We start from the raw sequence: 21,667 nt of genomic DNA on the forward strand, positions 1-21,667 counted from the left end.
GTACCGTTGCACGTTGCGTTTCTGTCTCCTTCGACAGGGACGACCGCGAAGAACATACGTTGCGTGCAGCCATGCGGGCATTGTTTGTAAAGGTTGTTCCTCGTTAACCTTCATGTCGTTTGTTAACTTTTTCTCTTTCCCAGAAGCAGACACCAATATTTAATTAATTGCCGATTGAGGTCCTCTGCGAGGCAGGGAATCAGGTAGGGAATATTAAGAAATTTTCTGGAACATGGTGGCCGCAGCCGGTGCTGGAGGAGCCTAATCGGTAATCAGGGGGTGAGACCTTTCAGTGACCGCAGCCGGCCCATTCGTTTTGATGATAATGATGATAGAGTCTTTCTTGGCATAGTGCAACTCGGCATGTTTTGAAGCGAAAAGCTTCAATAGGCTCGTCAACACCGCGCTTCGCGTGAGCCACCCCTGGGCGCGCCCTTCCTCCTCCTCGCCACCCCCTCCGTTCTCCTCCTCACCACCTGTTTACCCTTCGCCGCTGCTAGCGGTTCTTATCGCGTTATCGCAAGGCGTTGCGATAACGTCCGAACGGCGGTGGCGGACATAAAAGAGGCCGCGCGCCGCGGCGCGCGCTCCATCGCCACTTCTCCTCCTCGCCACCGGTTTACCCCTTGCCGCTGCTGCGCGGTCTCCGCCGCCGTCCCAAGAGAAGGTTCTTTCGCAAGGCGTTGCGAGAACGCACGTGTGAGCGGCGGCGGCGGCCGTAGAAGAGACGCAGACATTCGCCATGGAAGGAAGAAAAGAAGACCCAGAAGTGGTAGCGAGGGAGTTGGCTCAAAATCTACACCGCTATCGTGGTGCTCCCAGTGCATTGTTCGCGAACTGCGACAGCCATGACGCCAAACAAAGCATAACTGCAGCTTTTCGCTTGTATATCCAGGCTTAACCAGAGCTAAGCCACTGCCAATTTTTTTCCCCCAGACTCGTGTCTTCAACGAGCATTTCGGCAGTTAGCCATTGTTTCTGTCTTGTATCGCTCTTGCCACTCTACCACCCGGTCGTAACCCCCCCCCCCCCCCCCCCCCCCCCCCCCCCAGGACGCGTCTACTCTTGTAAGGCCCTTATCTCGTCCGGCAACGTTGTTCAACTCCCGCCATCCGCAAACGTCGCTCGTGCACACGGACCCGTCGCAGAACCCTGATTAAACCTAACACGTCCCCTGCGACCAACCATCGCCATCGCTACGCCCAGAGCTCGCGCTTCGTGGCCGTGGAATCTCCGTCGAACAGGCGGCGTCACTCGGTTTCTGCGAACCCGAGTCGTCGCTGCACCGACTGCTGCTGCCTCGGCTGATCGGTGCGCATGGTGAGGACGCACGACCCGCGAGGGACTTTGCGCCCTGCGTTCATCCATCTTCGCCAAGTCGGTTCGGAGACGCGCGCACCGCGCCGCACCTGCTTCTTCGTCAAACGCCCCCTCCCATCGTCTCCTCCTCACCAGCTAAAAGGAAGGGGGCTCGTCGCCCTTCGCCGCCGCCGAGGCAGAGATAAGCCCTCCGCGCAAGCAGCTTGTATCGATTCTAATTTTCGCCTTGTATCCTCTCGCCCCCCCCCCCACCCCACTTTTCTTCCCCTACCTCATCGCACAAGGGATAGCTCGGCTCAGACTAGCGAGGCGCTCTCTATACTACAGTATCGTCTTCTCCCGTACGTCTTTTCTCATCTTCTTTGTGTGTGCGCGCGCGTTTATTTCCCGTCTAGTAACAACAGTTTCCTTAGTTCCTCGGCGTGACTGCTCTCTCAGAAAGTTACGCCGCATTAAAGGCAGTTTTGAGAAAAAGGCAAGGCGAAAGAAAAAAAAAACGAAAACTGGAATAAAGGCGAAAAGGGGGGAGACGGCAAAAACACGCCGCGTGACTTCGGGATTGTGAAATTGGCCCCGCAGCCCTCTATTTATTTTTTTTTTTTCGTCTTTCCTCCCGTGAACCTTTCTCCTCTGATTGCTTCCTTCCCATCGTCGGGCCGTTTCACCCAGACACTCTTTCTCTCCTCTTTTCATTTTTTTTTTAATGTATTTCCCGCTTTCTCGCCTCCTGTCTTTTTCAGGAGTATTTCTGTCTCTGGCGCTAGTGTTTGCGTTCGCGACTCTTGGAAATATTAAACCCTTAGCTGCGGCTTTCCCGCAGGCAAAAGCAATCAGGCGCCGGCGCACTTTTAACCCGGCCCCGTCTATCCTGCTCATGTCTCCTCCTTTCTATCCCCGTTTTTTTTTTTCGTCTAGCCCCAGTGGTACACGACTGTGTATCGCCGCTTCGTTTAGTTTGTTCCCTTTCGCCATCTTTGCCTTCGAGCAGAGACGTCTCTCTACACAGGACACGAACTTGCGCGCGTGCGCGCCGCTCGTGGGCGGCGCCTCAAGTTGAGAGCAAACACGCGAGTGTCGTTACTTGAGCGCGAAACGTTCTGGGTACACAGAGGAGACGGCGGTTTGCGCCGAACCTAGTATATAGGCTTTCCCTACGGAGCACTCGTCCCTGTCCGGGCGCACTGCGGCGTCTTGAGTTCCTCCGTGTATCATCGACGTTTCTGCGACGTAGACACTGTTTCGTCTCGGCGCTGGGAGGAAGAGTTGTGGGCAAAACAGTCTGCAGCGGACACAAAAAAAAAAAAAAAAACGAAAGGAAACTCGAATGTGTAACTCGGAAATAGAAGAGGGCTGTTGTCTGAGAAAGCGTTTGCTTTAATGCTACACTCGAGGTGTTGCATTGCGTGGAATATTTTATATACAGTTTATATTTTTTTTATTTCCACCATTGTGGGGATGTGGGGCCAAACCAAACACTGTACAGACGGAAAACACGTCTTTTGAGCGGTGGGAGGCGCTGCTGACCAGCGATAACCTGGACGACCAACGGGCCCTCATCCAACAGGTCCGCAGGGCAGCTCAAGCCAGTGGAGTTCTGGAATGAGGACCCAACGCATACGCTCGCACAGCTCTCCTTCTCTTTAATAAGTTTTTCCTCCTCATCTGCCATAAAAGCTAGTCTCCTTGCTCCGATTCGTCCAGTAAACTTCGATTTGCGTGTAATTGAGGCGTTGCTTTCGTTCGTAAATGCAGGCTGTGCTGAAATGTATGCGTGCGAAGAAAATGGGGGTAATCTGGCGTAAAAAATAATGACAGTGCTCTTTGCTGATTCGTTGGGACTTCCGTCCATGTACCTACTGAGCTCAACGGGAGCTTGCAAACAAAGAATTGCTGGCTTCAGCCTGGATCGTCCGGTCTAGCTCGTACAGGCGTTTAATCCCGGATTGTGGTAATCGAAATCGAGGCAAGTGGTCAAGCTAGTTATAGTGAGTCGGCGTATATACCAAACGCGAGGGCAGCAGTGGCCTGGAGATATAAAGCAAAACAAACAAACAAACAAACAAACAAACAAACAAACAAACAAACAAACAAACGGGTGCACTAGACTAGACTATAGACATGGAAGCGTGCTCGCTGCGAACGTTACGTTTCTCCGTAATGACTCGGCAGTAGGCGTCTGGGCGGAGGTGATCGATTTTCGGATGCGCCGACTTCTTGGCTGGGTCGTAAGAATGAAGCTAGACGCTGCAAGAGCGAGCAAAGTAATCTCGAGGAGCGGGTACAGCATTCGGATGAATGAAAGGAACGTGCACTACACGGCTCGGTGGGCATCTGCGAAACGACAAGGCTGCGCCGTCTTACATGGAGCGGAGCACCGGCTTCTCGCATGGCCCCGGGCACGGTATACGACAGCTGCGAACTGTCGTCGAAAAAGGACTTGCTCCTCTCCGTTTAGCGCTTTCCCCCTTTCTAACTTCTTTACATCTCATTCCTGTTATTTCAGACCGTTTCCGCGTGCCTGCGTTCGTCTTCACCTCCCTCCCTGCGTGTTTCGCTCAAACTCTAGTAGGCGCGCCAACGGGGCGTTTTCGCGGCTCCGCAGGAACAAGGCCTCAAAGGAACTCGTTAAGGACCGTAAAATGTGCCGCTCCGTGGTGCGCGCGCTCGAACGTCAGCTCGGCGGCGGCGGTGGCGGGCTCGTTTGTGGAACGCGCGCAGTGCCGCGCGCGCCTACGTGTGTATGTGCGCGTAGCACGTTGCTGTGCCTTTTGTTTTTACACTCTTTTTCTTTGTCTGCACCACTCGCTTTCTTGAGGCTCGAGCATTCCTCACTGCCTAGCCATTTCGGCAGTGGCGGTGTAACTGTGTGCGCATGGCGAAGGAATGCAGCGGATGTTACGGGCGCAACACTTTCATCGCCATGTGGAGATGGGGCCGTCGGGAGGCTTCTTCACTCGCGAAGGGCTGCCTGTATGTGTCTGTCGACACTCCCCCTCCCCCTTTCTCCCTGTCGCTCTCCGCTGTCGTTGCAGCTCCTGTGCGGCCATTATACGCCAGCTGAGAGCACACCATTACTGAGCGCGCCTCGCTGGCATTCCGACTGTGCGTGGCGGCTTCGCGTTACTCGGGAGCGCGGAACTAAAGAGCTGATTATGAAACAGCGCGCGTTATGTGTGCGCGCGCTTAGCGGCATGGCGCTGTGTAGGCGGCTTGTAGGCAACTTGCCGGCTTGCTTGGAAATGCGTGCGCGAGTGTCTCTCTTTTCTATTGCATAACTTTAATTCCACGGCGACAAAGGCGCGGAGGGGGGGGGGGCTGAGGTTGGTCTGCACTTTTTTTTTTATTTTGAGTCATGTCTGGGGGTCCTCTTTAGCATAGTGCTTTCTTGGGCGAGTTGGTTTACCATATTGAAATATACCTGCGCTTAAAAGACACGGACAGACAGAAAGAGACACACACACAAAGCGCTGGTCCTCTTTAGCTTCTGCATTTTTCTGATCGAGTTGTTACTTAACCCAAACGGGCCGACTGCAATCCGACAGTTGCGCAGTCTCGAGCTCTGTGTAGTCTGACCTGCTGCAGTGAATCTCGATTGCCTTATTTCGTACTCTTACCTCTTCCGATTTTCCTGTGTCTCCACTGGTTTTGTATGTGGCGCAAATGTTGACCGTTTATTAATCCCCCGCGCCCATGGTTCGGTACGTATGAATGTCAGCTGGATTCAGGGTGACACCAATCTCTCAGTGCCTGAAAAGGGACTGTCATCACCTTGCACTCCTACGCGAGCAGATAAATAGTGGCGTTTCGATATGGTTACCGCTGGCTTTCTTGCGGCGCTCTTAATACTGCGCGCGGCGCGCATTCTTCCTTTCATGGCGGTCTGGAAGCCCTATAGCTGAACAGGCAGAATTCGAGACAGGCAGCCGGAATTCGGAATTCCGCCCTTTCGTGCCGTATTGCAGGCGGGAACCGAAGGCAGCCGCTATAGCGCCGGCTGTTGTCCCTCATTAAGGCATCGGTGACGTTCAAATCCACGCGGCCGGGCCGCCGTACGACATCGCGGAACCGATCCGGGCAGGGGAAGCCGCATTCCCCGATTCTCTCGCTGATGCCCAACGCTCGTCGAGTTCCGCGCAGTTCTGGCGAAGTTTGGCGTTCGGCAGCGGTACGCTCGGCGTACTCCCGCTAAAGACGTGATGTCATAGCGTCTTCTTCTTGATGCCTGCTGAACGGGCTATTACGCGGTGCCGGGAAAAGTGTTTCACGAAAGGTTAGCGTGCTGAGAATCGGTGTAATGAGCAGAAGAGTAGAGGCGAAGAAACTCTGCCGCTGTATGCGCACCGGGGACCAGGTCGACGCCGCGTGTCCTGAGACTGGTGCGTCCGTAAGCCGCACTTTCTCCCGCACCGCATGGAAGTGCTGACACCGGTGGTCGAGAAGGTGCGTGGAAGTGGAAAGGGAGTGGCGGCTGGGCGCGTAGTCAGCCGCGCGGCGGGCAGGGGTGCATTTTAATGACAAGTGCCGACGCCCCGGCGTTTGCAGCGTGCTTCGGCATCCCGGGCCACCCCGGGGTTCTGCGGGAGAAGCCGAGTCGGGGTCCGGGATCGAACACCGCCTCGGTGGCCACGAGGCTCGTTGCCTGTCAAGAGTGGGAAGAGCAGGAGGGATGCTGCCGAGCTGCGCGACTGCAGGGAGACTGACGTGTACAGCGCCCGGTTCGGTGCTTTGTAAGCCAATGCGTGCTGTCGTTTGGCGACGTTATTGCGTGCCTCGAGGGCATGCTGCAGCCACGTGGCCTGCCGCTGTGCTGCTGCAGCTGTCAACTTCGAGGCTGCTGTATTGAAGTAACTTTTGGCCAGCGTTGTCACGTTACGCGGACTGCGTCCAGTGTCATAAAACAGTACGCCTAGCTTGAAAATTTTTCCTTGAACTGTATGAAACCAAGAGTGGGACAGCAAGCATGGTACGAAAACGTTTAAAAATAATTTAGTTAATGTACAGAGGCTTCTGTGTAGCAGTTGTTCAGATCACAACGAGAACATGTTTCCAGAGTCTGCAATTGGGCCATAGCGTTCAGCAATATGCGAATACTAAAGAGAAGTCTTTGTGGAGTTCTATAGACATCTGCGTAGCCTATAGCATACCTTGCATGAGTGCACATAAGCATAGTTGTGCACACTTAGAACTGCGGTTACTAGCTGCTGTTTAGGGTGAAAAAACCGTGTTTGCCGTGGAGAATTTTATACCGTAGAAGCTACACCAATGACATGTCTTTAGCGAACTGAGGTCGCACTGTATCTAGTCTGGGAGCGAATAGATTGAGTAGAATTAAAACATCTTCGGTAACGGGAAAAAGGTAAAGCATACTCCATTACCGTCGTGTACCTTCGACGCTCAGACATGACGCTATCTGCGAGCATATATGCCCTAAACGTGGCGTTACCAGTCACTCACAAGGAGAGAAATCTTTTTTCTTTTTTTTGCCAGTTGTGTGTACAAATTCTGTGAATCCAAATCCCGCAAACTTTTTCTATGACTGGGAATTTAGTTCAAAAACGGGACGCAAGAAGGAACAGAAGACAACACGAGAGCTCGTGTTGTCTGCTGTTCATTCCTCCGTCCCGATTTTGCGCTAAATTCACTTCAATTGAAAACGAATTAGCCCGCACGTCTGCACGACGGCGTTCTACCATTCCTTTCCGCTGGCCTATGGGACGAAAAGCCTGTTAACTTTTGATGTCGCTGTTCATACAAGCCAGCTTTGCGAGGTCTGGTGCATTAACATAATATATGTGAGAGCTGGCCAGGTTGGGCCATACTCCCAGCGTACCCATGGCAGTGCACACGATCGGCAGTGATTGCTTTTTTCCTTGGCGGAATACTAACTGCAAGAATGACCTGACTTGATGAGTCACGGCTATAACGAGCGCAGCTCAATACTTGTCCGGGTAGTGTATCTTAGGAAGTTCCAACTGAGGCAGCCGTTCTTAGCACTGCAGCCTCGCTTTAATGCGTGACGTTGTTCTCGCCAGTAGGCCCGCTAAATATGCAGCTTAATCGGCATCGAATCTCTTGGAACTCAAACATGCTCTTCATCACACGGTAACCAATGGCAACAAACGACGCACGGATGAAAAAAGTCTGATATAGGCGCGTGTTTTGGCAGTGTCACTTCACTGTGGAACAGCGAACACATGGAGGGGTTTAGCGAGATCAAAGAGTTCACAAACAGGGGGACAGCGTGCGTACACCCGTGGCCACAGTCGCAGCTTTTGTCTGGCATTGGGCGTGAAACGTTGCCGCTAAAGTTCGTACCAGTGAAAGTGAAACTGCACCGCATATAAAGCCGATTTTGAAAACAAGGGGCGCGTTCAAACTACTGGCACAATGCCGGCACAAGCTTTGCTTTTTTTCTCTCTTTTCTCAACGACCTGTCAAAGTCCCTGTCGCTCTCTGTCTTTCCACGAAGCGTAGCGGCGCATTTAGGCTTGGTCGCTCATCCCTACGGGCGACGAGGGCTGCTCTCCCCCGGGCTCACTCCATGCCTCGTGACTGCCGAAGCGCGCTCGGTGGCACTTTTGAAGCGTGGGCGTGCCCTCCAGCCTCGTCGCCGCTGTGCCGTCCGTCCCCAGCGAGATACGTGACACCCCGGGCGCTGCCACTCGCCGAAGCGAGTTGTACGAGTGAATGGCGCCGCCCGACGCTTTGCTCGGGGAGGAACAGATCGAGTCCCGCCGGGCGCCAGTGTCGCTTCCACATCCCCTCAGCGCCCCTCGCTCCAGCTCACCTCGCTTCGACTCCCCCCCCCCCTCTCCTCCCGAGAGCGCCCCGTGGCCCGCACCGCTCGGCTGGCTGGCTCTGGGATCCGATTCGAGCTGGCGGATCCGTCCAAGCGGCTCGGCGGGTCCCATGCGCTCCACCGCGGTCCCGGAAATCGCGGGAGCCGTTAGCGAGTTTTAATTAATCGAAATTATCGTGCCCCATTTGGATTCCGCGAACGCGTTCTAGCGTGATAAATCGAAACGGGGCTCTGTGCGTTTCGGTTCGCCTTGGCTTGGTGCGCTCTGAATGTGCGTGCGTGCGTGTGTGTGTGTGCGTCGCACTCCGATTTCTCTCGGGCCGCGCGCTTTCTCTCTCTCTCTCGGGGTCTGTCTGTTTCTCTCGCCCTTATCTTCATTCTCGGACGAAGCTAATGAACCTGCACAGTCCGTGTTCGTGCGTGTATGTGGGTGAAGCAGCGCGCGTACTTGCTATCTGTGCCCGTTTAGAGTTTTGTCTCTTCAAGTTGTGTCTGTGACGCTTCTTTCTTTTAATTACTTGTGTTAATAACCTTTTGCGATTCGTACCTCCTATCTTAATTGCGATGTATATATTACGAAGCCCGTACTTAGCTTCGTTTTCATATCGGCGGCAGTTTCCTCTGCGAGTCTCTTTCTATTGGAACTAGGTACACGACGATCGATATTCTGATCACTTTTATAGTGCGCCTCTAAGATAGCACGCATGTAAAGGAAATGAATAATTCATACAGCTGCATTTCGACGTAAAAAAGAAACGTCGTTGGTTTTCATATAGTCGCGGCTGTTGTAGTGCGTGAGTAGGAGGACGCGTTCTAGCGCAGTCGTCGTTGATAATTGGCTCTTCAAAAGAAGCCCGACGAGTTTTAAATCATATTGCAAATCAGATTGCGTTATGGACGTGGCTGGGTTTTCGCTCTGCGAATATTTAATTTTCAATTGTGCGCCCATTGTCGTTCCTTCCTGAGTCAGTGTATATCAGTGTGGTTATGTAGCCCTTACCGAAACCTCTGCCCTATTTTGAGGCGGCAGCTTCCTCATGACTCGGCAAGCCACTTTGCCAGTCTCACCTAATTCGTTGTCTTTTAAGAACCTCAAGCAGGTGAGGTTGCAACTACTTCCGAATTAAAATAGTCAGTGCAAAGTAAAGGCGCCAAAAAACACACACGCACACACAAGACAAGAGACACACACAAGACATGTTGTGAGTGGCGCTCTGTCCCGTTCTCTTGTCTTGTGTGTGTGTGTGTGTGTGGCTTTTGGCGCCTTTACTTTACAATGAATTACCAACTAGCCCAGCAAGCATTTCTCTTAAAATAGTCAAGCTCTTTGCGGACAACTATCCTCGTGGTAAAACAAAAACACTTTCATGATTTAAGGAAACTGGAACTTGACTTTACAAACATTTCCCTAGGAGAGAGAGAGTAGTTGGGTTATAGAAAGGCAGAGAGGCCGGCCCGGCGTGAACTGCACGATTCTGCTCTTCAGCTGCTGGCGGGAGTAATTAAGTCGAACCATATGGGAAATGCGACCAAGACTAAGGCTGTTGACATTAACGATTCTTCAAAGAGATTAAGTCAAAGTTTCAGGAGTTGTCGAACTTTTCGTGGAATTTCTCAAAAGGCATGAGCTTTTTCTTGTTTTCAAGTACAGTAAAAGCAGCGCTAACAGTTTCTCGGAAATGCTTTCGCGTCATAAAACGTTCACGCAGCATCGCATCCAAAATCTTTGAATATCCTAGAATATTTTTCAGTGCAGCGTTTACGAACACTTAAGATATGTTATTGGGGCTGTCAGTCGCTGTGCGTTTGCGCAATGAGTCAGCCACCTTGGATTCAGCAAACTCGATACAAACGAGGTGAAATTTTGCTCAGATTGCTCTGAAGACGCGCCTCTATCCACCTCAAAGTCTCGGCTCCCTCTCGCCAAAACCTCGGCACCTCTTCGAGTGTTTGAGCCTCCCGAGGAGCTTTCGCTTCGGCGGAACATCTGCGTTTCGTGTTTCCATTCCCCCACTTCGACTTTCTGGAGCTGCGATGACATCTTGGGGACGTCTGAATCAGGATCTCAGCAGATCTCTGTTTACTACCGAGGACAAATGAAATGGGATCGGGGGAACTGTGAAAAACTGAACAAAAACGCACATATGATAAATAAATTATGGGGGTTAACGTCCCAAAGCGACACGTAGACTAACTTACGCGGAATGAATGAAAGCACTGATCGATATTGCTTTCAAAAACCAGTCATTGCACTTTCGGCGGGGCAATTAACAAATCATGTATTTAATCTCGACGAAGAACTTTTTTTTCTTTCGTTCTCCTTATCCTTCTCATGTTCTCCTGAAGTCGTTTCAGCCCTCCTACTTGTTCTTCATTTGTTTCACATCGTACACCCTAGTTTGTTGCTTGTATCAAGGAGTCTGATAGGAACATATTATGGAAGCTGCTGTTTGTTGCTTATCTTGGGCTTTCTCACTCGGTCCGACGCTACTCTTGTGTTTCAAAACTTGACAGATGCATTTCATGCAGCACATGCAGCGCTTGGAGCTCGGCGAGGATCTCATATTTTTAATTGCTTCAAACCGTGTACTTCCAAGGTTTGCAAGTTTTGACTGTATAGCTGTTTTATTCTAAAGGTAAGCACACTCCAATTTCGGTAAGCTGACCCGTTAGAGCGGGTAGAAATAGCAGTCTAAATTACACTGAACGCAGGCTGTTGCTGCGCTTACGCATTTCAAACGTCTTACTCGTAAATGAAAACTTTTGAAGGAACGACAATGAATAATACTTTATCAAGCGCGCAAGTTAAGTGCGCTTACGGGGAGTGCCACTTTCATAAGTGCACTCTGGTCAGAGTGCGTTCATTGTAGCTTGGCCAGCAGCGGCTTCGAATGCAATAAGCGTAGTGTATAGAAAAGGGTTCAGTAGTATACTTTCCTTGTAATACTGTTTTTAAAACGATATCGTTATTACAGATATACAAGCGAGACAGCCCATCAAAGGAACCAGATCAGATGCAACTCATCAGCATACCGACATCTAGTTTGTTGTCAAAGTTCCGGATAGGCTAGGAAGTCATCTTGGCTGGTCTTGACTTTTATTCTGTTTGCATCTGAAATTGAGATAGCTTTTTATTTGCAGGGAGCAATACAGATGCATCCCTGCGGGTGGCGCAAGATTAAAGGCTCGAACGGAAGCCCTCTCATCAGCCCTTCGTCTTTTTTTATTCGTTTCTAAGAATTATTTGGTCCGGTTTATTAATGCTACCGCGTCAAACAATCAATTTTCACGTTTCGCTCCTTCATCCACTTTTTCGAAAAGCCTCTCGTTGTCCGTCGCCATATTTGTTACCTCGAGCTCCTTTCTGCTTCCCTCTTTGGGATCGCGTAATCTAAAGTGTCATTCGAGGCGCCGTTGTGCACTCCCCGCAAGTGCACTTACCTTGTGCAGTTGGCATTGGTATAGGAGCATGAAGTAACTGTCTAGCAGAGAACCAAAGGGGCCATCTTTGTCCAATATGACTGTCTTTTTAGGTGGAGTTCACGGATTCGGTATGTCTGTTTTTCTAACTCGAGGTACAGAGCTGTGGAAGTTAGAATTCGGTCTTCTGAAGTGCTTCAGCTTGAGAATCCGCAACTGCGGCTCAGTGAATACGGCGTTCGAAACCAGCTTAAATCTTTAGGGGTTTTTTGTAATAGGGTAAACGCCTAAAATAGCGTGTTTTTGCTGGTAATTATGACATCTCGTATCACTCATGTAATGCAACAGATTTCTTCGATGTTGGACGAACGGCCAACTTTCGGAACCATTTGCGCCTTCTCTAATGTTTCTCCCTTCTTTTCTCTTTCACTCTCTTTTTCGCATTGCCGAAATTATGCCCAGCTCATCTCCCTGCATTTCCTTCCTTTTTTCTCTCATATCTTAGTGTTCACATGAGTCGCCGATACAGTAGCTTTGTAAATTGAAAGAGCTGAAACGTTTCGTAGTGAATGCTTCCTCGCATCGTGACCGGCACTGTGGCAGAGTACCCTCTACAGGAGCAAATTACGTTTTCATGAGAAGTGTCGGAGTGATACGTTTGGTCGACGGTCTTGGGTCGTTGAGCATGGCGCCCGTCATTATATTGTTGGCGGTGTCCGGACGTTTTCAGCATCATCCTTCTCATGCGCTGCTTGTCGTGCTTAGCCGAGTTTCGTGATATATCGAAACCGTGTTCGGTGCTGATCTGATTATAGCTTATGTACTAAGTGCAATGCGCTTTTCCGCGCTCGTTGTCCGCCCTTTTACTGCCTTCGGTCGAAACGCCTGCAGAATGCTGTATATTGCGAAATTTCCCCGGTGTACAGCATGTTGCCTGAGGCGCACCTCGACGTCGTGTGCGTTCGCTCGCATTAAGTGAGACGAATTGCGTGGTATTCCATGAACTGACCGTTCGCTCTGCTAACTTCGCTTTCAAATGGGTGAAACAGTTATAGTCGAATACAACTAAAAAGTTTACCGGCTTTTCCGCGTCAAAGAACCCTCTTCTAGCCAATGGCGTCGACCGATTCTTTTGACCCTAAGCGTGACAATGCAGGGAATAGGCTATCCCCGACCATGGAGCGAGGGGACTATCCCCTTTCATCTGCCACTTCCTGCATTGTCACGCTAGCAATGTCATCATGACTCATGAGAATCATCCTACGCCATCGACTGGAAGGGGATAATTTGACAGGGAAAAGCCGCTTCGTTCTTTAGTTGTATCCGACTGTAGTACGAGGGTCAGCTGACGAGGGTCAGCTGACGAGGGTCAGCTTTTCTCTCTAAAAAAAAAAAAAATCTGTTTTCCTGAGGACTTTCTTCAGTTGTTTTTATACGGCTGGCCCCGGGGTGCCACACTGCCTGGGCGGTTATCGTCAAGTGTTAATCTGGTGATGGCGGATGCGGTCTTGCGAAGACATCGTCGATAACGCGAGGCTGTTAGCGCCTGTGCCGCTCTTTTGTTTCAGCTTCCTGTGCGTTCCTCCGTACTTATCGCGGGCGGCTAGCGGCACCAAGCGGACTAAATGTCGGGGAAGCATGTTCGAATGAACAAATCTAAAAAAAAGGAGGCGCAGCTGGCGCAGTTTCTCCCCTCACTGCCTGTGTGTCTCTCGTTGCTTCATCTTATTTTCAGCGCTGTCGTGAGGAAGGCGATCGGAAACGAGATACGAAGCAAAGCACACACAAAATAACGGTTCTCCCCGTCGGTCGTGGGCCGCTGTTGCGGCTGCTGTGTTGGCCCAAACTGCGGAGCTGGTCGATTGAGCGATAACAAGTTTGGACGGTTGTGATGTGCCATTAAGAAATCAATGAACGTCATCAGACCTGCGTGGCCTCTGCGGGCAAGTACGCGCCGAAGAAAAGCCGGCGGCGAGGAAAGAGCGCCGCCCTCTGTAGCCGTAAGACGGCGCTGTTGTGGGGGAGCAGTTAGACCCGAGCGCAGCGCTCTTGTGCTTCGTTGCCGAAGGAAGCGGAGCTCTGGAGGACCCACGTTTTGTTTCCCCGTTCCGTACTCGACGGCGCTCTCGTCCGTATTTGGAGCACAGCTTCATGCACTATGATTAGAGAGAAGGCTTTGCGCGTGGTTCATCGTTATTTGTTTATTGGAGGTAGGGAGCCTCGTCGTTAGTTCCAGGGCGCTGCGCAGCCTAACAGCGCAGCTAAATAAGGCAGCGTATTGTTAGAGCCTCTTTTTTTTTTACTCCGTTCTGCTTTTCTTTTTTTGCTTCGGCCTGCACCTCAGCTCGCACCGTAATGGATTCATCTCGCTGTTAGTCATCCTTGCTCTCGGTGTTGTACCGTACAAAGCCGTGAAAAATGTTAAAGGCAGACTTTTCTAATGTGCATTTCGCCATTGGTGAGTGAGTGCCACTATAACTCAGGTTGTAAGTTACCCATTTCCCCGGCAAGATGATTGTTTCTTTTCTTTTCTAAGTTATGCAAGATCTTATACTGTATTCTGCAGTGATACCTCTGCAGTGAACTGTGTAGTATTAAAATGTTAAGGACTCTTCTCTTGCCTTTCGCAACAACAAAAAAAGTCCTGAAATATTACATGGTTGAAAGCGTTATCTGTAAATCTCTGTAAATGCTGCTGCCTAGGTATAAATCAGAAGCAGAATTTTTCGCCAATATATATGCAGGTCTCTTTGGCTGAAAAAAAAAATAGCTAGAGAGAGATTCATAGGAATTATGTTGCGAGATTACGTAAAAGCGGCCACACAATATTTATCTGTGCGTAAATCAGATTTGAGGTTGCGTAAAAACGATATGTTTTTTACGTTCTTTTCTTTATCACAGAGGGCTGTTGGGACGTGTAAATGTACCAGCGCACATTCGGGTTGTCATTTAGTTTTTCTAGCCTAATCTCGCTTAAAATATTGCTGTGTCCCTTGAAATTAGGAGTACAGTATAGCAGCCGACGGGAGATTTTTTTAGCAGCCGTTAACTTTCTGCCTGAAAATTTAGAGTGCTTGCATTAGGCGCTCGTAATTTTATCGTGATACGCACTTGGCAGTTTCGCCTCACTGGGAGCGGTCGGAGGTGACGACACGCTTTTACTTATCGCCGCGTGCCGCTCGCTCGGGATGCAGGCAGCTCACTCTGTTATCGAGAGAAGCCCGTCGTCTCCCCCCTTTGGTTTGTTTCCGCAGCCACCAGATGCCCGCGCCTAATCGAGCTGACCGGCAGCTCTCTTGATTTGACAAATGGACTGGCGCCTTCTCTATAAGCTGGCAATCGCAAGCAATCGCTCGCGCACTCCAGCTAGGCCTGAAAGCGACGGCCTATGGACGCTTAAAATGTGGCGGCTGTTCTGTGCAGTGTGGATGAGCGCGGATCGAGCAGTATATGTCTGGTGCACAAATGGCAAAGCGTTCACTGGGCGAAAGGCATTGAGCCCCCTGCATCGCCTCCGAGCCTAAATGACGTCATGTGGTTGGTTTCGAGTTTTGTAGTTCGACTATGCCAGTATCCCCCGCATACGGACAGTAATCGCTCCCAAACCAAGGGCCTGTTTGCGACTCTTCAGCTTCGAATTTTCTTTTGCCCTTGGGACCATCGGGAGCAAACAACAAACAGTTGCAGTAAGCCGGAGTTGTCTGATTCCACGTCTTCATTGTCCACTGTGCGGTTCCGCTCGGCGGGAGCTAGAAACGTACAAGGGTGGGTAGTGGCGAACCAGCTAGGTGCCATCGTTTCGACAAGGGGACTTCCATTCTCCAGGGCTGGTCACTGCCGTCTTCTCAACGTCTTTCATGGCGTGATTCATGCCCTCGCTATTGTTCCTTCCAAAGGGGGCCTTGACACGGTGACGTTCGGGAAGCACGTGTCAATGATGAGTTTTGATAGTTAAGCCGCGATCGCTGGCTCCCTATTATTCAATCTAATTAGGCCACTTGTTTTCGAACCGTTCTCTCTGGCTAGAAGCCTTATACGGGCCTATTTGCATCGCTTTCTTCGGACCAGCTGCACGGATCTAGCGAAGCGAAGCATGCATGTTGCCGGACCCAGAAAGGAAGCCCATTAGAGCGTCCATTACGCCGCCGGCTGCTTCCAGGCAGCCTTTGGTCCGCTTTGACTGCTCTGCTTTGCGATCTCAAACGCTGCCCGAGCGTGCGGTCCCGATGCCGGGCGAGCGGGAGGCAAATCGCGCCAAACTGGCGACATCGAGCCGTCGAGGCGAGAGAGCCAGGCGCCCGGCTGGGGCCCGACACCGTTTCGCTGCCCGGCCTGTTTGCACAAGAGCTTATGCGCGGGCCATGCGTCATCGGGCGAGACTTTAGCGCGTACGGTGCGAGCAGCGGCTGAGCAGTGTCTACAGGCGTTTTTTGTCCCCGCGCGCCATGAATTGTAGCTCCAAGGTCGGCCAAGGTTAAAAATTACCAGCCGGCTGTTTCAGACAACTTGAATACATTGTATAAAAAAAAAATGAGTTGTGGTTACGTCGTCTTGGCTGCTTCCTGGCAGCAACAGTCTGTGCGTAATAATGTATATATGAATGAAGCAAACCGCTTGAAAGGAAGCGTTCAGCAAAGATCATGAGCCCTGCTTTTGGACTTCACGTTTGCGTACGCTCGATCTCTACAAATCCTGCATTGTTGCACAAGCTAGAACCGGCTTCACCTAAGCGGAGGCCAAATAAGGAAAAAGGCATTAATCATCGCCGTTGGCACTAGCTAGATTGGAATGATTGTCGTTCGCGAAGCAGCTCGCACAGCATATTCGCTCGCCGTTGTCATCGCGCCATCTCGAAAGAGTCTGGAGTGTCGTTGCACCTTTTTACTGGAAGTGTGAGCGAACACGTCGAACGCTCAGACACGGCGGATTTTCTCGCTCATCATTCGAGCCCTCAATGCACTAAGAGATCGAGCACAAGATCAAAGCGCGCTGAACGTGTCACTGCACATTACTAGGCATCGAGGCGGCTTGAGCGCTGATATGGCTGCGCGGCGACCTTGACAGGCTGGGCCTGACTTCTTCACCGCCATCGCTGTCGTCGCGCCGTCCGTTGGACCAGAGTGGAAAACTTTCGTCCCAGTTGGGCCCTTCGCGCTCTCCCCAGCCAGCATACTCGTGCACGCCTGGCCGAAAGCGGCAGCCGGCGGCTTGACCTCGCCTGAACATTAATCAAACGTCCGGCATCGTCTTTTATGCGGGCGGGCCGCGCAGATGTCCGGAATGAGTCCTCCAGCCCCCTCGCTGTCCCCCTCAGCCGTCCCCGCTTTCTGCCATTCACGATTACTAGCTGCAAGCTATATAGCAATTTACTCTTTTCCTTTCTCTCTCTCTCTTTCTCTATCGAGAATGCGATGGAGGAGGTGAGGTTTTTAAGCGTAATGCCGCGATTAAACCGAACCTTTGAGAGCGATATTAAAGATCATGGTGTGTAATCCCGCCGGTATAGTTTCGGGTTAGCGACTTTAACGTTCGTCCTAGCTTCTTTTTTGTCTGAAGCAGAGGCCGTTGCTCTTAGTGCTGGCGGTAATTTATGGCCTGGGCGGTAAATTTATTAATGTCTCGCCCGGAGCAGGCCCTTTTCTTTTCTTTTTTAACACTCCGCAAATGTAATAAGCGCTGTGCGTACCTTTCGTAATCTAATCCAGTGCTGAGCTCTAATTAATTTTAGGCTTGCGAACAGGTTTTATGACAGCGTGCGCTACTTTGAACGCGTGATGGGGGGGATGTGTTTCGTCACTCGGTGCTCTTCTTGGCGGCAAAGACTGCTCTTGTGAGCAGAGGAAGAGTATAGCGGCGGCTCTTGTGAGCGGCCCGAAATGTTTCGCAGACAGATTTCGCAGTTTTTCAGATGTTGAGTCTGTTCTTTCCTCCTTCAAAAATCTCCCTCTCTCCTGCTGATAATTAATTTCGACCTGGCGGTCTATGTTTGGGGTCGAAATCAGCCGGCAGTCTTGTCTCCCGTAGTACTTCAAAGACTTGTTTCTGTATCGGCTCGTGAAAATCCTCCAGTTTTCCGATTTCAAGCCTGGTGAGGTCACTAGGCTACTGCTTTTTTGCTATGGAGGCTAGGAATCCCTCCTGGCAATCATGGTTGCTCTTGATTTAACTGCCACCTGGTCTCCTCGCGGCGAAAGACAGACAGGTAAAAGTGAATTAGCGAGCCTGGGCCAGCGACGCTTCATCGTGGTGAGGACACACAACCCTGCGTTTAATTGGCTGTTCGGAAGCCCTTTATGTCGAAACCGATGCTCTTTTGATTGCAAAAAGTAAAACGCACACTAAAAACTTCAATATCAGCACCTGAGAGATAAAAAGACTTGCACGTTTCAGGCGTTGCTCTAGATGCAAAAGCGGTTTCTTGGCACTTTATTGTGCTACAGGTACGCTTGGCGAGGGTCATTTGTCGTTTCCGTCTGGTAATGAAATTTGTGCGGAACGCAATTTGAAAAGTTTACATGCCTCTCCGTGGTACAGCGCCATGTGGCCGCGACACACAGGTTTGAGTGAACAACGTTTTATGTAAAAATAAAATCTGCTAAACTATGCTTCAGCTTTGCTAAAAGATTCACCGAGAGCCGTCATTGATCGCGACTCTCACGTGGTGCGGCGATTGCGTAGCGTTCACGCTTCCTGCAATTACTGCTGCACGCTCTTCTAGCACGAACAAGATGACGGTTCAAGGTCCCTCCCGCCGCCGCGGTGGCCCAGTGGTTATGGTGCTCGGCTGCTGACCCGAAAGACGCGGGTTTGATCCCGGCCGTGGCGGCTAGAATTTTATTTGGAGGAGGAATTCTAGAGACCCGTGTACTGTGCGATGTCAGTGCACGTTAAAGAACCCCAGGTGGTCGAAATTTCCGGAGCCCTTCACTACGGCGTCTCTCATAGCCTTAGTCGCTTTGGGACGTTAAACCCCATAAACCAAACCAAACCAAGGTCCCTCCCCTTCGGCAAAGCCTTGCTCGCGGGCTTGTGTGCATGTGCGAGAAAGAGAGATAACGTTCCTCCTTCGGATCACGCTCCGGTGGGTACACCTCCGGGCACCTACCAAATTCTGCGGACTTCATTCACGCTGAGACATTGTGCTATATATGACTTTCGCCATAAAACTGGCAGGTGCTGACCTACGCATGACCTCAGAGGTCACCGTCTTCTGGTGTTATGCAACGCAATTTGAAGGCGCAGATCTAGTGTGCGAACAAACCTGCGCTCGTGTGAACTAAAGAAAAAAAATAAGGAAGGTTTATTTTTATTGCCTTATTGCATTCCTCTCGATTCCTAAGCTTATTAAACTATAATGCTTTGTTCATAGCACTCCTAACAGCCCTCCTTTCTACGGCGGGTTCTCCCGTGGATGGTTTCGTCGGCTGCGCGAAAATCCGGATTAAGGTTCGATCATGACCGCTGAAGCTTTACAAACCAGCCTGGCTTGACCTAGTGGCTTTACGTTGAGGCCTTTGCGCTTAGCCCAGGTGACGTTTTTAGGGATCAGTGTGCTTGCCTAAAAGCATCTGATTTTTGCCGCTCTATTCTTCCTTTTTTTTTCTTGCTCAGATTTGTTCAAGGGCGGCGAAGTACCAGCGCATCAGAATAAAGCGGCCAAGCGCCCTTCTAAGACAGCGCCAACTTTCCGCACCGTGCCCAGGACGGAAGTGGCCACGTCACCAGAAGGACTGAGGGTCGTCCTTGCCAAGTTGGTCGAATCAGGTATCGCCAGCTGTTTGCGCCTGATCGTCGTAACCGCTTTGCGTAGATCCGTTTAAATCTGGAGTCCCTTTATATTTCCGCTTATTGTTTTCTTTCAGGCTGCCAAGAGAGCATGGAATGGCTGGTGCAGTCTCTCGAAGACGCGCTCGAAGACTGGGATTTGGAAGGTGCGTGAGATCGGCGCGTTCAGATTCTTCCTTCCTTGCTTGCCGCAGAATCGTTTCTGACGCCCGTTGATCCTTTTTAGTGGAGGGCAAGCGAAACAGCCCTGTCTTTTTTTTTTTTTACTTGTTTCTCCCTTAAAGTACTGACGAATAAAAGAGGAGCAAGGTGTATGATGGATCCTGGCTTTCAGTGAACTTGACCTTACTTTATTTGGTAGCGGGAGTAACGGGCAGTGTCTCGGGTGCTTCGGCTAATATATACAGGGTGTTTCGTCTAAGACTTTACACAGTTTTTAAAAATAGGATTTTTCAGTTACAAGAGCCCATATAGCATTGTCAGCGGTGTAGTACACCAGAATATAGCTAAGACATGCTAACCAGCAGGACGGTGAAATAATACTCAATAGGTAACTTTTTAACTATTACTGTTAGGCTCATTAATTACTGAGAGGTGTGTAACCCACCGTAAGCAATATACATATCACTTTTTAGAAATTCGAAAACGTGCTTACCCGGGTTGCTGTGGCCGAAAACACGTAGGCTGCATCGCGCAAAATTACATGCGCCTTCGAGAAGGTTGCAGGAAAAGCAACCGCTGCAGTGCACTAACAGCAGTACCGGGGGTAGCTGCGTTTTCGAGATTTTAAAAATCATAAAGCTATTACTCTTAGGCTGCATAATCATTGAGAGGCGTGTAGGCCACCGTAATTAATATCCGTAATCAATATTAATTACGGTGGGCTACACGAATCTCAATGATTATGCAGCCTAAGAGTAATAGTTAAAAGTAAATATTCTATATTAGTTAACCAGCCTGCTAGTTAGCACGTTTTATCTGTTTTCTGATGTTCTACACTGCTGACAATACCATGCCAAAAAAAGCGCTCTTCTAACTCAAAAAAGGCTATTTTTTAAATTGTGTGTGTGTGTGCGTGTGCGTGCGCGCGTGCGTGCGTGCGTGTGTGTGGGGGCACACACACACACACACACACTTCGTCGGTTGTCGGTGCGCAACATTATGACCAGGCTACGCGGCAGAATGTACCCTTGCCAACAACAACAAAAAATCATGATATTATATAAGCTTGCCTGACTAGCACCTCATTCCTAATGCTCATCGTTCAAAGTTATCATGATTTTTTGTTATTGTTGGCAAGAGTGCGTTCGGCCGCGTAGCCTGGTCTTAGTTAATGTTTTGCACCGACAACGGACGAAGTATTGCGCAAGCGCCTCTGCGTTGGCTGTGCGCTCCTTGCGTCATCAGTGAGGGAAAAGCTAATCTTTTAGCCCCGGCTCGCATTCGCCTCGCTTCTTGTCGAGAGCGGCGGGGATTTGCTCTGACGTGAGGGTCACGTGATGCAGACCCCTCTTCGGTCCCGCTGGTGCCCATCCTCGAGGCGCATCATTTGTCGATGGAGAACAGCGATTTCTGCAGCCTGCTTCGCACTATGGGAATTCAGCCACCTGCGGATGAACAGGTACGAAAGATGTTCCCTACGCCGCCAGATTTGCTCACGCGTACATTCTTTTCTATTTTTTTTGTTTGTTTGCGTGAGGAACGCGCCCGGAGATAAGGCTGCTTTTGCGCTTTCGCGGGTTACCGTTAAATCCAGTAGGTAAGGTTCCCGCCTCAAATGCAAAATAGGCTTTAATGAGGACATTAATCATAGCCTAACCCGGCCTCTCCACTCACGGCGGGATCAAGTTAGAACCTGATGTGCGCCTCATTATTTTTTATCAGGCTGAGGCAGTGGGAATGGTGCACGCAGTCGCATGCTCTACGAAATTTCTCGGCAAAAATGGGACATATTCGTATTTGGTTCCTATGCTATTCTTGGTGGTGCTTTAGGTATTTGTATAGGTATTTGTAATATTAGGTATTTGTTATAGAATTGCATTTTTTCTTTTGCACTTCGATCTGCAGGCTGTCAGTTAATTGGCAGCTTTAGTTTCACTAACTGCATCTCCATGCACTTTTATTACAGTCACTTCTTTTTTTGCATATTTTTAACCAGATGAATAAAAATTCTGAGAGCGTTTTAAGCAGGTTCATCACAGATGTTCGGTCTGCCTGTTTCTGTACACTTTTTTTTTTTTTTGTTTCTCTGGGTCTCAATAGGTGTTGGACGGCTCATGCCTGAACGCGCGCACTCTGGATGCTAGCTATTTCACGCCGTTTCGTTTTTAGAACAGAGTGAAG

General features: G+C 50.3%; 1 protein-coding gene across 4 annotated transcripts in view; it reads left to right on the forward strand.

The window, feature by feature from the left end:
- timeout (circadian regulator timeout) overlaps positions 1-21,667 on the forward strand; it is a 320,135-nt gene that overhangs the window by 281,665 nt on the left and 16,803 nt on the right. For all 4 annotated transcript variants that reach the window (XM_089549434.1, XM_089549433.1, XM_089549437.1 and 1 more), the window contains 3 exons: positions 19,151-19,303; positions 19,402-19,470; positions 20,830-20,945. In XM_089549434.1, coding sequence (XP_089405560.1) covers positions 19,151-19,303; positions 19,402-19,470; positions 20,830-20,945 — 338 coding nt within the window. The remainder of the gene's footprint in view (positions 1-19,150; positions 19,304-19,401; positions 19,471-20,829; positions 20,946-21,667) is intronic.

Source organism: Amblyomma mixtum, chromosome 6, assembly GCF_055824585.1.
Source record: "Amblyomma mixtum isolate Tamu chromosome 6, ASM5582458v1, whole genome shotgun sequence".
Taxonomy (NCBI): domain Eukaryota; kingdom Metazoa; phylum Arthropoda; class Arachnida; order Ixodida; family Ixodidae; genus Amblyomma; species Amblyomma mixtum.